This window comes from Oncorhynchus keta, chromosome 1 (assembly GCF_023373465.1).
Source record: "Oncorhynchus keta strain PuntledgeMale-10-30-2019 chromosome 1, Oket_V2, whole genome shotgun sequence".
NCBI classification, from domain to species: domain Eukaryota; kingdom Metazoa; phylum Chordata; class Actinopteri; order Salmoniformes; family Salmonidae; genus Oncorhynchus; species Oncorhynchus keta.
In genome coordinates, this window is record NC_068421.1 from 7930514 (window position 1) to 7946460 (window position 15947).

The 15947-nt window shown below is 53.6% G+C and overlaps 1 protein-coding gene across 1 annotated transcript in view; it reads right to left on the reverse strand.

Moving 5' to 3' along the window:
* Positions 1 to 15705, reverse strand: part of LOC118380406 (ubiquitin carboxyl-terminal hydrolase 32-like) — a 175935-nt gene extending 160230 nt beyond the window's left edge. The window contains exons 1-2 of the mRNA XM_052469303.1: positions 15495 to 15705; positions 7675 to 7802 (exon numbers count right to left, since the gene is read on the reverse strand). Coding sequence (XP_052325263.1) covers positions 7675 to 7802; positions 15495 to 15552 — 186 coding nt within the window. The 5' untranslated portion in view covers positions 15553 to 15705. The remainder of the gene's footprint in view (positions 1 to 7674; positions 7803 to 15494) is intronic.
* Positions 15706 to 15947: the final 242 nt, after the last annotated feature.

Sequence of the window (15947 nt, forward strand, 5' to 3'; positions counted from 1 at the left end):
ACTGGGGGAGGTGAGAGGAGTCACCACACCTGGACTGGGGGAGGTGAGAGGAGTCACCACACCTGGACTGGGGAGGTGAGAGGAGTCACCACACCTGGACTGGGGAGGTGAGAGGAGTCACCACACCTGGACTGGGGAGGTGGTCACCACACCTGGACTGGGGAGGTGAGAGGAGTCACCACACCTGGATGGGGAGGTGAGAGGAGTCACCACACCTGGACAGGGGAGGTGGGAGGAGTCACCACACCTGGACTGGGGAGGTGGGAGGAGTCACACCTGGACTGGGGAGGTGAGAGGAGTCACACCTGGACTGGGGGAGGTGAGAGGAGTCACACCTGGACTGGGGGAGGTGAGAGGAGTCACCACACCTGGACTGGGGAGGTGAGAGGAGTCACCACACCTGGACTGGGGAGGTGAGAGGAGTCACCACACCTGGACTGGGGAGGTGAGAGGAGTCACCACACCTGGACTGGGGAGGTGAGAGGAGTCACCACACCTGGACTGGGGAGGTGGGAGGAGTCACCACACCTGGACTGGGGAGGTGAGAGGAGTCACCACACCTGGACTGGGGAGGTGAGAGGAGTCACCACACCTGGACTGGGGAGGTGGGAGGAGTCACACCTGGACTGGGGAGGTGAGAGGAGTCACACCTGGACTGGGGGAGGTGAGAGGAGTCACCACACCTGGACTGGGGGAGGTGAGAGGAGTCACCACACCTGGACTAGGGAGGTGAGAGGCGTCACCACACCTGGACTGGGGAGGTGAGAGGAGTCACCACACCTGGACTGGGGAGGTGAGAGGCGTCACCACACCTGGACTGGGGAGGTGAGAGGAGTCACACCTGGACTGGGGGAGGTGAGAGGAGTCACCACACCTGGACTGGGGGAGGTGAGAGGAGTCACCACACCTGGACTAGGGAGGTGAGAGGCGTCACCACACCTGGACTGGGGAGGTGAGAGGAGTCACCACACCTGGACTGGGGAGGTGAGAGGCGTCACCACACCTGGACTGGGGAGGTGAGAGGAGTCACCACACCTGGACTGGGGAGGTGAGAGGAGTCACCACACCTGGACTGGGGAGGTGAGAGGAGTCACCACACCTGGACTGGGGAGGTGTGAGGAGTCACCACACCTGGACTGGGGAGGTGAGAGGAGTCACCACACCTGGACTGGGGAGGTGAGAGGAGTCACCACACCTGGACTGGGGAGGTGAGAGGAGTCACCACACCTGGACTGGGGAGGTGAGAGGAGTCACCACACCTGGACTGGGGAGGTGAGAGGAGTCACCACACCTGGACTGGGGAGGTGGGAGGAGTCACCACACCTGGACTGGGGAGGTGGGAGGAGTCACCACACCTGGACTGGGGAGGTGGGAGGAGTCACACCTGGACTGGGGAGGTGAGAGGAGTCACCACACCTGGACTGGGGAGGTGAGAGGAGTCACCACACCTGGACTGGGGAGGTGAGAGGAGTCACACCTGGACTGGGGAGGTGGGAGGAGTCACCACACCTGGACTGGGGAGGTGGGAGGAGTCACACCTGGACTGGGGGAGGTGGGAGGAGTCACACCTGGACTGGGGGAGGTGAGAGGAGTCACCACACCTGGACTGGGGGAGGTGAGAGGAGTCACCACACCTGGACTGGGGAGGTGAGGGTCACCACACCTGGACTGGGGAGGTGAGAGGAGTCACCACACCTGGACTGGGGAGGTGAGAGGAGTCACCACACCTGGACTGGGGAGGTGAGAGGAGTCACCACACCTGGACTGGGGAGGTGGGAGGAGTCACCACACCTGGACTGGGGAGGTGGGAGGAGTCACCACACCTGGACTGGGGAGGTGGGAGGAGTCACCACACCTGGACTGGGGAGGTGGGAGGAGTCACCACACCTGGACTGGGGAGGTGGGAGGAGTCACCACACCTGGACTGGGGAGGTGGGAGGAGTCACCACACCTGGACTGGGGAGGTGAGAGGAGTCACCACACCTGGACTGGGGAGGTGAGAGGAGTCACCACACCTGGACTGGGGAGGTGAGAGGAGTCACCACACCTGGACTGGGGAGGTGAGAGGAGTCACCACACCTGGACTGGGGAGGTGAGAGGAGTCACCACACCTGGACTGGGGAGGTGAGAGGAGTCACCACACCTGGACTGGGGAGGTGAGAGGAGTCACCACACCTGGACTGGGGAGGTGGGAGGAGTCACCACACCTGGACTGGGGAGGTGAGAGGAGTCACCACACCTGGACTGGGGGAGGTGAGAGGAGTCACCACACCTGGACTGGGGAGGTGAGAGGAGTCACCACACCTGGACTGGGGAGGTGAGAGGAGTCACCACACCTGGACTGGGGAGGTGGGAGGAGTCACCACACCTGGACTGGGGAGGTGAGAGGAGTCACCACACCTGGACTGGGGGAGGTGAGAGGAGTCACCACACCTGGACTGGGGGAGGTGAGAGGAGTCACCACACCTGGACTGGGGAGGTGAGAGGAGTCACCACACCTGGACTGGGGTGGTGGGAGGAGTCACCACACCTGGACTGGGGAGGTGGGAGGAGTCACCACACCTGGACTGGGGAGGTGAGAGGAGTCACCACACCTGGACTGGGGAGGTGGGAGGAGTCACCACACCTGGACTGGGGAGGTGAGAGGAGTCACCACACCTGGACTGGGGGAGGTGAGAGGAGTCACTACACCTGGACTGGGGAGGTGAGAGGAGTCACTACACCTGGACTGGGGAGGTGAGAGGAGTCACTACACCTGGACTGGGGAGGTGAGAGGAGTCACTACACCTGGACTGGGGAGGTGAGAGGAGTCACTACACCTGGACTGGGGAGGTGAGAGGAGTCACTACACCTGGACTGGGGAGGTGAGAGGAGTCACTACACCTGGACTGGGGAGGTGAGAGGAGTCACTACACCTGGACTGGGGAGGTGAGAGGAGTCACCACACCTGGACTGGGGAGGTGAGAGGAGTCACCACACCTGGACTGGGGAGGTGAGAGGAGTCACCACACCTGGACTGGGGGAGGTGAGAGGAGTCACCACACCTGGACTGGGGGAGGTGAGAGGAGTCACCACACCTGGACTGGGGAGGGGGACCTGGACTGGGAGGTGAGAGGAGCCACCACACCTGGACTGGGGAGGTGAGAGGAGCCACCACACCTGGACTGGGGAGGTGAGAGGAGTCACCACACCTGGACTGGGGGAGGTGGGAGGAGTCACACCTGGACTGGGGGAGGTGAGAGGAGTCACCACACCTGGACTGGGGAGGTGAGAGGAGTCACCACACCTGGACTGGGGAGGTGAGAGGAGTCACCACACCTGGACTGGGGAGGTGAGAGGAGTCACACCTGGACTGGGGAGGTGGGAGGAGTCACCACACCTGGACTGGGGAGGTGGGAGGAGTCACTGGACTGGGGGAGGTGGGACCTGGACTGGGGGAGGGGAGGTCACACCTGGACTGGGGGAGGTGGGAGGAGTAACCACACCTGGACTGGGGGAGGTGAGAGGAGTCACCACACCTGGACTGGGGAGGTGAGAGGAGTCACCACACCTGGACTGGGGAGGTGAGAGGAGTCACCACACCTGGACTGGGGAGGTGGGAGGAGTCACCACACCTGGACTGGGGAGGTGGGAGGAGTCACCACACCTGGACTGGGGAGGTGGGAGGAGTCACCACACCTGGACTGGGGAGGTGGGAGGAGTCACCACACCTGGACTGGGGAGGTGGGAGGAGTCACCACACCTGGACTGGGGAGGTGGGAGGAGTCACCACACCTGGACTGGGGAGGTGGGAGGAGTCACACCTGGACTGGGGGAGGTGGGAGGAGTCACACCTGGACTGGGGGAGGTGGGAGGAGTCACACCTGGACTGGGGGAGGTGAGAGGAGTCACCACACCTGGACTGGGGGAGGTGAGAGGAGTCACCACACCTGGACTGGGGAGGTGAGAGGAGTCACCACACCTGGACTGGGGAGGTGGGAGGAGTCACCACACCTGGACTGGGGAGGTGGGAGGAGTCACTACACCTGGACTGGGGAGGTGAGAGGAGTCACCACACCTGGACTGGGGAGGTGAGAGGAGTCACCACACCTGGACTGGGGAGGTGAGAGGAGTCACCACACCTGGACTGGGGAGGTGGGAGGAGTCACCACACCTGGACTGGGGGAGGTGAGAGGAGTCACCACACCTGGACTGGGGAGGTGAGAGGAGTCACTACACCTGGACTGGGGAGGTGAGAGGAGTCACTACACCTGGACTGGGGAGGTGAGAGGAGTCACTACACCTGGACTGGGGAGGTGAGAGGAGTCACTACACCTGGACTGGGGAGGTGAGAGGAGTCACTACACCTGGACTGGGGAGGTGAGAGGAGTCACACCTGGACTGGGGAGGTGAGAGGAGCCACCACACCTGGACTGGGGAGGTGAGAGGAGCCACCACACCTGGACTGGGGAGGTGAGAGGAGCCACCACACCTGGACTGGGGAGGTGAGAGGAGTCACCACACCTGGACTGGGGAGGTGAGAGGAGTCACCACACCTGGACTGGGGAGGTGAGAGGAGTCACCACACCTGGACTGGGGAGGTGAGAGGAGTCACCACACCTGGACTGGGGAGGTGAGAGGAGTCACCACACCTGGACTGGGGAGGTGAGAGGAGTCACCACACCTGGACTGGGGAGGTGAGAGGAGTCACCACACCTGGACTGGGGAGGTGAGAGGAGTCACCACACCTGGACTGGGGAGGTGGGAGGAGTCACCACACCTGGACCGGGACTGAGGGAGGACTGGGGAGAGGAGTCACCACACCTGGACTGGGGGAGGTCACACCTGGACTGGGGAGGTGAGAGGAGTCACCACACCTGGACTGGGGAGGTGAGAGGAGTCACCTGGACACACCTGGACTGGGGAGGTGGGAGGAGTCACCACACCTGGACTGGGGAGGTGAGAGGAGTCACCACACCTGGACTGGGGAGGTGAGAGGAGTCACCACACCTGGACTGGGGAGGTGGGAGGAGTCACCACACCTGGACTGGGGAGGTGAGAGGAGTCACACCTGGACTGGGGAGGTGAGAGGAGTCACCACACCTGGACTGGGGAGGTGAGAGGAGTCACACCTGGACTGGGGGAGGTGAGAGGAGTCACACCTGGACTGGGGGGGGAGGAGTCACACCTGGACTGGGGAGGTGGGAGGAGTCACCACACCTGGACTGGGGAGGTGGGAGGAGTCACCACACCTGGACTGGGGAGGTGGGAGGAGTCACACCTGGACTGGGAGGTGAGAGGAGTCACCACACCTGGACTGGGGAGGTGAGAGGAGTCACCACACCTGGACTGGGGAGGTGAGAGGAGTCACACCTGGACTGGGGAGGTGGGAGGAGTCACCACACCTGGACTGGGGAGGTGAGAGGAGTCACCACACCTGGACTGGGGAGGTGAGAGGAGTCACCACACCTGGACTGGGGAGGTGAGAGGAGTCACACCTGGACTGGGGAGGTGGGAGGAGTCACCACACCTGGACTGGGGAGGTGAGAGGAGTCACCACACCTGGACTGGGGAGGTGAGAGGAGTCACCACACCTGGACTGGGGAGGTGGGAGGAGTCACCACACCTGGACTGGGGAGGTGAGAGGAGTCACACCTGGACTGGGGGAGGTGAGAGGAGTCACCACACCTGGACTGGGGAGGTGAGAGGAGTCTGGACTGGGGGAGGTGAGAGGAGTCACACCTGGACTGGGGAGGTGAGAGGAGTCACACCTGGACTGGGGAGGTGGGAGGAGTCACCACACCTGGACTGGGGAGGTGGGAGGAGTCACCACACCTGGACTGGGGAGGTGGGAGGGTCACACCTGGACTGGGGGAGGTGAGAGGAGTCACCACACCTGGACTGGGGAGGTGAGAGGAGTCACCACACCTGGACTGGGGAGGTGAGAGGAGTCACACCTGGACTGGGGAGGTGGGAGGAGTCACCACACCTGGACTGGGGAGGTGAGAGGAGTCACCACACCTGGACTGGGGAGGTGAGAGGAGTCACCACACCTGGACTGGGGAGGTGGGAGGAGTCACCACACCTGGACTGGGGAGGTGAGAGGAGTCACACCTGGACTGGGGGAGGTGAGAGGAGTCACCACACCTGGACTGGGGAGGTGAGAGGAGTCACACCTGGACTGGGGGAGGTGAGAGGAGTCACACCTGGACTGGGGGAGGTGAGAGGAGTCACACCTGGACTGGGGAGGTGAGAGGAGTCACACCTGGACTGGGGAGGTGGGAGGAGTCACCACACCTGGACTGGGGAGGTGGGAGGAGTCACCACACCTGGACTGGGGAGGTGGGAGGAGTCACACCTGGACTGGGGGAGGTGAGAGGAGTCACCACACCTGGACTGGGGAGGTGAGAGGAGTCACACCTGGACTGGGGGAGGTGAGAGGAGTCACCACACCTGGACTGGGGAGGTGAGAGGAGTCACACCTGGACTGGGGAGGTGGGAGGAGTCACCACACCTGGACTGGGGAGGTGAGAGGAGTCACCACACCTGGACTGGGGAGGTGAGAGGAGTCACCACACCTGGACTGGGGAGGTGAGAGGAGTCACACCTGGACTGGGGAGGTGAGAGGAGTCACCACACCTGGACCGGGGAGGTGGGAGGAGTCACCACACCTGGACTGGGGAGGTGAGAGGAGTCACCACACCTGGACTGGGGAGGTGAGAGGAGTCACCACACCTGGACTGGGGAGGTGAGAGGAGTCACTACACCTGGACTGGGGAGGTGAGAGGAGTCACCACACCTGGACTGGGGAGGTGAGAGGAGTCACCACACCTGGACTGGGGAGGTGAGAGGAGTCACCACACCTGGACTGGGGAGGTGAGAGGAGTCACACCTGGACTGGGGAGGTGGGAGGAGTCACCACACCTGGACTGGGGAGGTGAGAGGAGTCACCACACCTGGACTGGGGAGGTGAGAGGAGTCACCACACCTGGACTGGGGAGGTGAGAGGAGTCACACCTGGACTGGGGAGGTGAGAGGAGTCACACCTGGACTGGGGAGGTGAGAGGAGTCACCACACCTGGACCGGGGAGGTGGGAGGAGTCACCACACCTGGACTGGGGAGGTGAGAGGAGTCACCACACCTGGACTGGGGAGGTGAGAGGAGTCACCACACCTGGACTGGGGAGGTGAGAGGAGTCACTACACCTGGACTGGGGAGGTGAGAGGAGTCACCACACCTGGACTGGGGAGGTGAGAGGAGTCACCACACCTGGACTGGGGAGGTGAGAGGAGTCACCACACCTGGACTGGGGAGGTGAGAGGAGTCACACCTGGACTGGGGAGGTGAGAGGAGTCACACCTGGACTGGGGAGGTGAGAGGAGTCACACCTGGACTGGGGAGGTGAGAGGAGTCACACCTGGACTGGGGAGGTGAGAGGAGTCACACCTGGACTGGGGAGGTGAGAGGAGTCACACCTGGACTGGGGAGGTGAGAGGAGTCACACCTGGACTGGGGAGGTGAGAGGAGTCACACCTGGACTGTAGGGGTTGGGAGGTGAAAGGGACAGTCATATCCCAATTTCCTACCAGGTTATGTCTGAAAATTGTGTGTGTGTGTGTTGGTGTTGGTGTTGGTGTTGGTGTTGGTGTTGGTGTGTGTGTGTGTGTGTGTGTTCTAGGTCCCAGGGGACGTACCTCTGCAACCTTCGGAGGGATCCCATCTCCCAGTACTTCTCTATAGAAGCACTGTTGGGCCATGTAGAAGGACAGGCCGCTGGTCCTCTTAAAGGCATCCTTCAGCCGCTTCAACTCCACATCAGTTACTACAGAGAGAAAGGTTGGGGGAGAAAGAGTGGGGAGGAGAGAAAGAGTGGGGGAAGAGAGAGACATCAGGCTAAAGACTAAGGTGTCCCTAACATCAGGCTAGAGACTAAGGTGTCCCTAACATCAGACTAAAGACTAAGGTGTCCCTAACATCAGACTAAAGACTAAGGTGTCCCTAACATCAGGCTAGAGACTAAGGTGTCCCTAACATCAGACTAAAGACTAAGGTGTCCCTAACATCAGACTAAAGACTAAGGTGTCCCTAACATCAGGCTAAAGACTAAGGTGTCCCTAACATCAGGCTAAAGACTAAGGTGTCCCTAACAACAGGCTAGAGACTAAGGTGTCCCTAACATCAGGCTAAAGACTAAGGTGTCCCTAACATCAGGCTAGAGACTAAGGTGTCCCTAACAACAGGCTAGAGACTAAGGTGTCCCTAACATCAGGCTAAAGACTAAGGTGTCCCTAACAACAGGCTAAAGACTAAGGTGTCCCTAACCCTAATTTGGGAAGAGTAAGCTGATCTTATGTGTCACTGGTCGCATCCCAAATGTTTCCCTATTCCCTAGTGCACTACTGGTGGACCACAGCCCTAGGGAATAGGGTGTCAACTAACTAACAACGAGGTCATATCCTATCCGCTGCTATGGAGAGAGGTTTCACCTTGACTAGTGAAGGTGATTAACATGTGACGGTGCCAGCTGCACAACAGCCCCCCCACCAGGGCTGAGTTTCAGAACGAGAGCCCCCACCAGGGCTGAGTTTCAGTACGAGACCCCCCCACCAGGGCTGAGTTTCAGAACGAGAGCCCCCCCACCAGGGCTGAGTTTCAGAACGAGAGCCCCCCCCACCAGGGCTGAGTTTCAGTACGAGACCCCCCCACCAGGGCTGAGTTTCAGTACGAGACCCCCCACCAGGGCTGAGTTTCAGTACGAGACCCCCCACCAGGGCTGAGTTTCAGTACGACAGCCCCCCACCAGGGCTGAGTTCAGTACGAGAGCCCCCCACCAAGGCTGAGTTTCAGTACGACAGCCCCCCACCAGGGCTGAGTTCAGTACGAGAGCCCCCACCAAGGCTGAGTTTCAGTACGAGAGCCCCCCACCAAGGCTGAGTTTCAGTACGAGAGCCCCCACCAGGGCTGAGTTTCAGTACGAGAGCCCCCACCAGGGCTGAGTTTCAGTACGAGAGCCCCCCACCAGGGCTGAGTTTCAGTACGAGAGCCCCCCACCAAGGCTGAGTTTCAGTACGAGAGCCCTCCCACCAGGGCTGAGTTTCAGTACGAGAGCCCCCACCAGGGCTGAGTTTCAGTACGAGAGCCCCCCACCAGGGCTGAGTTTCAGTACGAGAGCCCCCACCAGGGCTGAGTTTCAGTACGAGAGCCCCCCACCAGGGCTGAGTTTCAGTACGAGAGCCCCCACCAGGGCTGAGTTTCAGTACGAGAGCCCCCCACCAGGGCTGAGTTTCAGTACGAGAGCCCTCCCACCAGGGCTGAGTTTCAGTACGAGAGCCCCCACCAGGGCTGAGTTTCAGTACGAGAGCCCCCCACCAGGGCTGAGTTTCAGTACGAGAGCCCCCCACCAGGGTTGAGTTTCAGTACGAGAGCCCCCACCAGGGCTGAGTTTCAATACGAGAGTCCCCACCAGGGCTGAGTTTCAGTACGAGACCCCCCACCAGGGCTGAGTTTCAGAACGAGAGCCCCCCACCAGGGCTGAGTTTCAGAACGAGAGCCCCCCACCAGGGCTGAGTTTCAGTACGAGAGCCCCCCCTATAATTTAGCCCAAACAACTACCTCTTTCCCTACTGTATTTAATTAATTAATTAATTTAGCTCCTTTGCACCCCATTATTTTTATTTCTACTTTGCACTTTCTTCCATTGCAAAACTACCATTCCAGTGTTTTACTTGCTATATTGTATTTACTTTGCCACCAATGGCCTTTTTGCCTTTACCTCCCTTATCTCACCTCATTTGCTCACATTGTATATAGACTTGTTTATACTGTATTATTGACTGTATGTTTGTTTTACTCCATGTGTAACTCTGTGTCGTTGTATCTGTCGAACTGCTTTGCTTTATCTTGGCCAGGTCGCAATTGTAAATGAGAACTTGTTCTCAACTTGCCTACTTGGTTAAATAAAGGTGAAATAAAAAAATAAAATAAAAAAATTAAAACAGGTGCAGAAAGAGCAGAGAGACGGAGAGAAATTGCTTGCTTGCTCTGGGTAATAATAAATAACAATTTTTAAAAAATGTACAAATTAAAAAAGCAACAGCCTCAAAGTCTGTGGGATGTTTATGATTCTGGGACAGGAAGGAGGGTAAAGAGGGTTGCTCGTATTAAAACAGGTTGATGTGTGAGTGTGGGATGTTTATGATTCTGGGACAGGAAGGAGGGTAAAGAGGGTTGCTCGTATTAAAACAGGTGGATGTGTGAGTGTGGGATGTTTATGATTCTGGGACAGGAAGGAGGGTAAAGAGGGTTGCTCGTATTAAAACAGGTTGATGTGTGAGTGTGGGATGTTTATGATTCTGGGACAGGAAGGATTCTGGGACAGGAAGGAGGGTAAAGAGGGTTGCTCGTATTAAAACAGGTTGATGTGTGAGTGTGGGATGTTTATGATTCTGGGACAGGAAGGAGGGTAAAGAGGGTTGCTCGTATTAAAACAGGTGGATGTGTGAGTCTCACCTCGTATTGCAGCATGGTAGGAATATAAAGTGGCTGAGTCATTCTGTTCTTGTAGGTTGGAAATGCAAATAGAAAACCATATTCTGTAAGACCGAACTGTGTGTCGGCCTTCATCAAAGATACAGTCCTGAATACATCATGGTCTATATCTATAGTAAAAGGCATGGTGATGGGAGACTGATAGTATTGCGCGTCGCGTTTTTCTTCTCCTCTGCTGTCAAACGATGACAGTATAAGCGAACTGTTCAATGCTGAGAATTTCAGCGGTGTCAAAAAGCCTAAAACAAAACAAAAAATCTTTCAAACTGGTTTTGAAGAGCACAAACACTCTTTAACAGTACAGCACTTTGAAATGACAGACACAGGATAAATCACCTGGCTTGTTTCAGCCTTGAAACGAGCTTTCAATTATCTCCCTGAAGCTGGAATGGACAGACAACGTCAGAGGGAAAGGGGTTGGAGGTCGGGGTTGTTTAGGATTCTGCCGTGCTACTCTAGCCATACGACAAGCAACCATGTTCCATAGACTGTTATCTGAGAGGAGGAACTTCCTCTATACAATCCTAGGAAGAAGTACGTAAGCATTTCACTGCGAGGTCGACATGGCACACATGACAAAAAAAAAAAAAAAAAAAAAAAAATTTGATTTGATAACATTTTCGATCCTTATTTAGGTCGCCACTAGTGGCACCTGGCTCTCTCTCTGGCTCTGTGTCTGTGTGTCATAAATAACCATGGATCCACAGGTCCGGTCAGGTCTAAGTGCTCATTATCTATATTCAGAGCACCTTTACCCCGATGAACCCCGGGGCCGCGGCTTCGCTGCTCGCTCAATCTTAACTTATAATGAATGGACTCCGAGCAGAGCCGGTGTCAGCCACACCACTGACAGTTAGACCCCTGGCAACGCAGTCAACCGTGACGAAGTAGTCAAGTTGTTTTACTATGAGTAGATGGACAACACAACCCTCGTCTATCGCATCATTTAGGCTGTATCTAGTAATACGCTATATCAGTCTAAGTGTTTTCTGACTCCTACAATGGGGAAAACAGAGAATCAACACGGGACTGTCTGCTTGTTGAAGGAAAACATTGTAGGCCTACTTGAGTTGTTTGGAGACAGACACCTATCCACTGTGTCGCCATGACAACGGCTCTAATCTCCGTAGTCACCTTTCTACTTAATTCAGTTACACTGTGACCCCCCGGTAGAGTGACCCCCCGGCGGTAGTGACCGGGGGACCACCACCTCATATAGTAATGTGCGTTTAGGGTTCTGTCACCGTGCGACCTCGTATGGTAATGTGCGACCTCGTATGGTAATGTACGACCTCGTATGGTAACCACCCGGTAGAGTGACCCCCGGTAGAGTGACCCCCCGGTAGATGGGCTATAGGTGATTCCGTGTGCTTCACAACGTGATGATAAATCAGAGGTCTGTGTAATGTCACCATGCAGCCGACAGTAGAGCATTGAAAGAGGGAGGGACTAGCTGAATAGCAATCAGTCCCTTACAAGAAGTCAAGCATTCAGCCAGTCAGTCAGCCAGCAAGCCAGTCAGCCAGCAAGACAGCCAGCCAGCAAGTCAGCCAGTCAGCCAGTCAGCCAGTCAGCCAGTCAGCCAGTCAGCCAGTCAGCCAGTCAGCCAGTCAGTGGACATTTCTATGCAGTTTAATGGTCAGGAATGATTCTGTTTTTGTCACATTGTTATGTGACAGTACCTTGTAAAAATGAATGGAACAACATATCAAACATTCAGCAAAACAGGAAAAGACTAAGTCCACGACTGGAATATTCTACTTCAGTTCTACACCACAATTATAAAAAGGCAATAGGCCTAAACGCACATTACCATACGAGGTCACACAGTGACAGAACCCTAAACACACATTACCATACGAGGTCACACAGTGACAGAACCCTAAACGCACATTACCATACGAGGTCACACAGTGACAGAACCCTAAACGCACATTACCATACGAGGTCACACAGTGACAGAACCCTAAACACACATTACCATACGAGGTCGCACATTACCATACGAGGTCGCACATTACCATACGAGGTCGCACATTACCATACGAGGTCGCACATTACCATACGAGGTCGCACGGTGACAGAACCCTAAACGCACATTACTATACGAGGTCGTACATTACCATACGAGGTCGCACAGTGACAGAACCCTAAACGCACATTACTATACGAGGTCGTACATTACCATACGAGGTCGCACAGTGACAGAACACTAAAAGTAACACACTTCGACAATCAATCCTGACAGGCAAAGTTCGGTTGTTACAACTGCAGGGACCAAAGAACGACAAGTATCAGGTAATGGTATAAGATATTTTCAAGTGCTTTGTGATAAATATTCTTACATATTACATCACTGAACCACTGAACAGATGAATATGCAGAATTATAACAAATTGATTCAGTATTTATCCTAAACATTTTGGCTGGTACGAGGCCACTTCTATCCAGTCTAACCACTGCAATGCCATTGGGACACATTGACTCAGCACTAGGCATAGCTATACAAGAACACACTAAAGGATATCCTGATCTTAAGAGAGAACTTCTTCCAGCTGGCCTAGTATAAGAACACAGCTGACATCTCATGCTTTCTCTCTTAACGTCACTGATTAGCACAACAAAAAAAAAATTTAAAGTATTTTACATTTTTAAGGTCACTAATGAACTCATACAGTCACTAATGAACTAACTAATGAACTCATACAGTCACTAATGAACTCATACAGTCACTAATGAACTCACTAATGAACTCATACAGTCACTAATGAACTCATACAGTCACTAATGAACTCATACAGTCACTAATGAACTCATACAGTCACTAATGAACTCACTAATGAACTCATACAGTCACTAATGAACTCATACAGTCACTAATGAACTCATACAGTCACTAATGAACTCATACAGTAGACTAAATGGGTTACGTATGTTATGAGATCAAGCAGACACAAGTAATGAATGTTATCTTGGTTGTTCACAGATCAACCCTGTTATCACTCCCTCAGGTTTGTTCATGTGGGCAGCGCCTGGTTATCAGGTAGTCTAGTGGTTAGAGCGCGGGGCTATTAACCCAAAAGGTTGCTGAATCGAATCCCCGAACTGACAAGGTAAAAATCTGTCGTTCTGCACCTGAACAAGGTAGTTACCCCACTGTCATTATAAATAAGAATTTGTTGTTAACCGACTTGCCTAGTTAAATAAAAAAATATCACTGATAAACATTCACCTTTTACTCAGAGCGACCTTTCCAACATCCTAAATATTGCGTGGCCTGTTAAAATTAGGTTTTGGTTCAATGTTTTGATTCCAGCCAGCAGTTTGCTCTGAAACACTTGACAGAGCCACACACAGCTGGCTACTGTAACTAATAACTATCTGTAATTGTCCATGTGTAGAAACACAGACAGCTGGCTACTGTAACTAATAACTATCTGTAATTGTCCATGTGTAGAAACACACACAGCTGGCTACTGTAACTAATAACTATCTGTAATTGTCCATGTGTAGAAACACAGACAGCTGGCTACTGTAACTAATAACTATCTGTAATTGTCCATGTGTAGAAACACACAGCTGGCTACTGTAACTAATAACTATCTGTAATTGTCCATGTGTAGAAACACACAGCTGGCTACTGTAACTAATAACTATCTGTAATTGTCCATGTGTAGAAACACACACAGCTGGCTACTGTAACTAATAACTATCTGTAATTGTCCATGTGTAGAAACACACACAGCTGGCTACTGTAACTAATAACTATCTGTAATTGTCCATGTGTAGAAACACACAGCTGGCTACTGTAACTAATAACTATCTGTAATTGTCCATGTGTAGAAACACAGACAGCTGGCTACTGTAACTAATAACTATCTGTAATTGTCCATGTGTAGAAACACAGACAGCTGGCTACTGTAACTAATAACTATCTGTAATTGTCCATGTGTAGAAACACACACAGCTGGCTACTGTAACTAATAACTATCTGTAATTGTCCATGTGTAGAAACACAGACAGCTGGCTACTGTAACTAATAACTATCTGTAATTGTCCATGTGTAGAAACACAGACAGCTGGCTACTGTAACTAATAACTATCTGTAATTGTCCATGTGTAGAAACACAGACAGCTGGCTACTGTAACTAATAACTATCTGTAATTGTCCATGTGTAGAAACACACACAGCTGGCTACTGTAACTAATAACTATCTGTAATTGTCCATGTGTAGAAACACACACAGCTGGCTACTGTAACTAATAACTATCTGTAATTGTCCATGTGTAGAAACACAGACAGCTGGCTACTGTAACTAATAACTATCTGTAATTGTCCATGTGTAGAAACACAGACAGCTGGCTACTGTAACTAATAACTATCTGTAATTGTCCATGTGTAGAAACACACACAGCTGGCTACTGTAACTAATAACTATCTGTAATTGTCCATGTGTAGAAACACACAGCTGGCTACTGTAACTAATAACTATCTGTAATTGTCCATGTGTAGAAACACAGACAGCTGGCTACTGTAACTAATAACTATCTGTAATTGTCCATGTGTAGAAACACAGACAGCTGGCTACTGTAACTAATAACTATCTGTAATTGTCCATGTGTAGAAACACAGACAGCTGGCTACTGTAACTAATAACTATCTGTAATTGTCCATGTGTAGAAACACACACAGCTGGCTACTGTAACTAATAACTATCTGTAATTGTCCATGTGTAGAAACACAGACAGCTGGCTACTGTAACTAATAACTATCTGTAATTGTCCATGTGTAGAAACACAGTGGAGCTATCCGCACAGCTTTGCAGTGCCCATGTCTCTCTCCTGAACGTGGGTTTTAGTTGACTAGACAACCCATCTCTAGCGACTGGCTAGTTAACTAACGTCAGTTACTGTAGCTAAACTAATATAACGTTAGTGATGGATTAACAAGACAGCACCCGTTTACCTCTTTTAACGGCCTCGTCATACGAAAGGAAACCTATCCTTGACTCCTTGGCACCCATGTCGCCCTCATGTCACTACGATGTGAGGAAAATACATGTTGAACGGGCGATGTTGCGCAATCCGTTTTTGCTGTTTTCGACGGATGACGCGTCTCCTCGCCGACGCGCGTCCACGCTGCTTTGATCACATGACCGGAGCTCCACGGGTCACCTGATTGGTTGGCATGAAACGGTTGTGCAGTGTGCACATGATGTGTTTCTGCAGTCTATGGGACTGAACAAAATACAGACACTTTTCATATGCTGTTACAAATTACGTAGCACTTTACCCCAATTTGCAAAGCTATGTTGCCCGAATCGTCTCACACAATGAAACAGTTTGGGTCCGTCTCCTTTAGGCTACCATTTTGAAAAACTGTCAAAGTTGTCATTGTCTCTGGCGCCCCCCTCTGGAG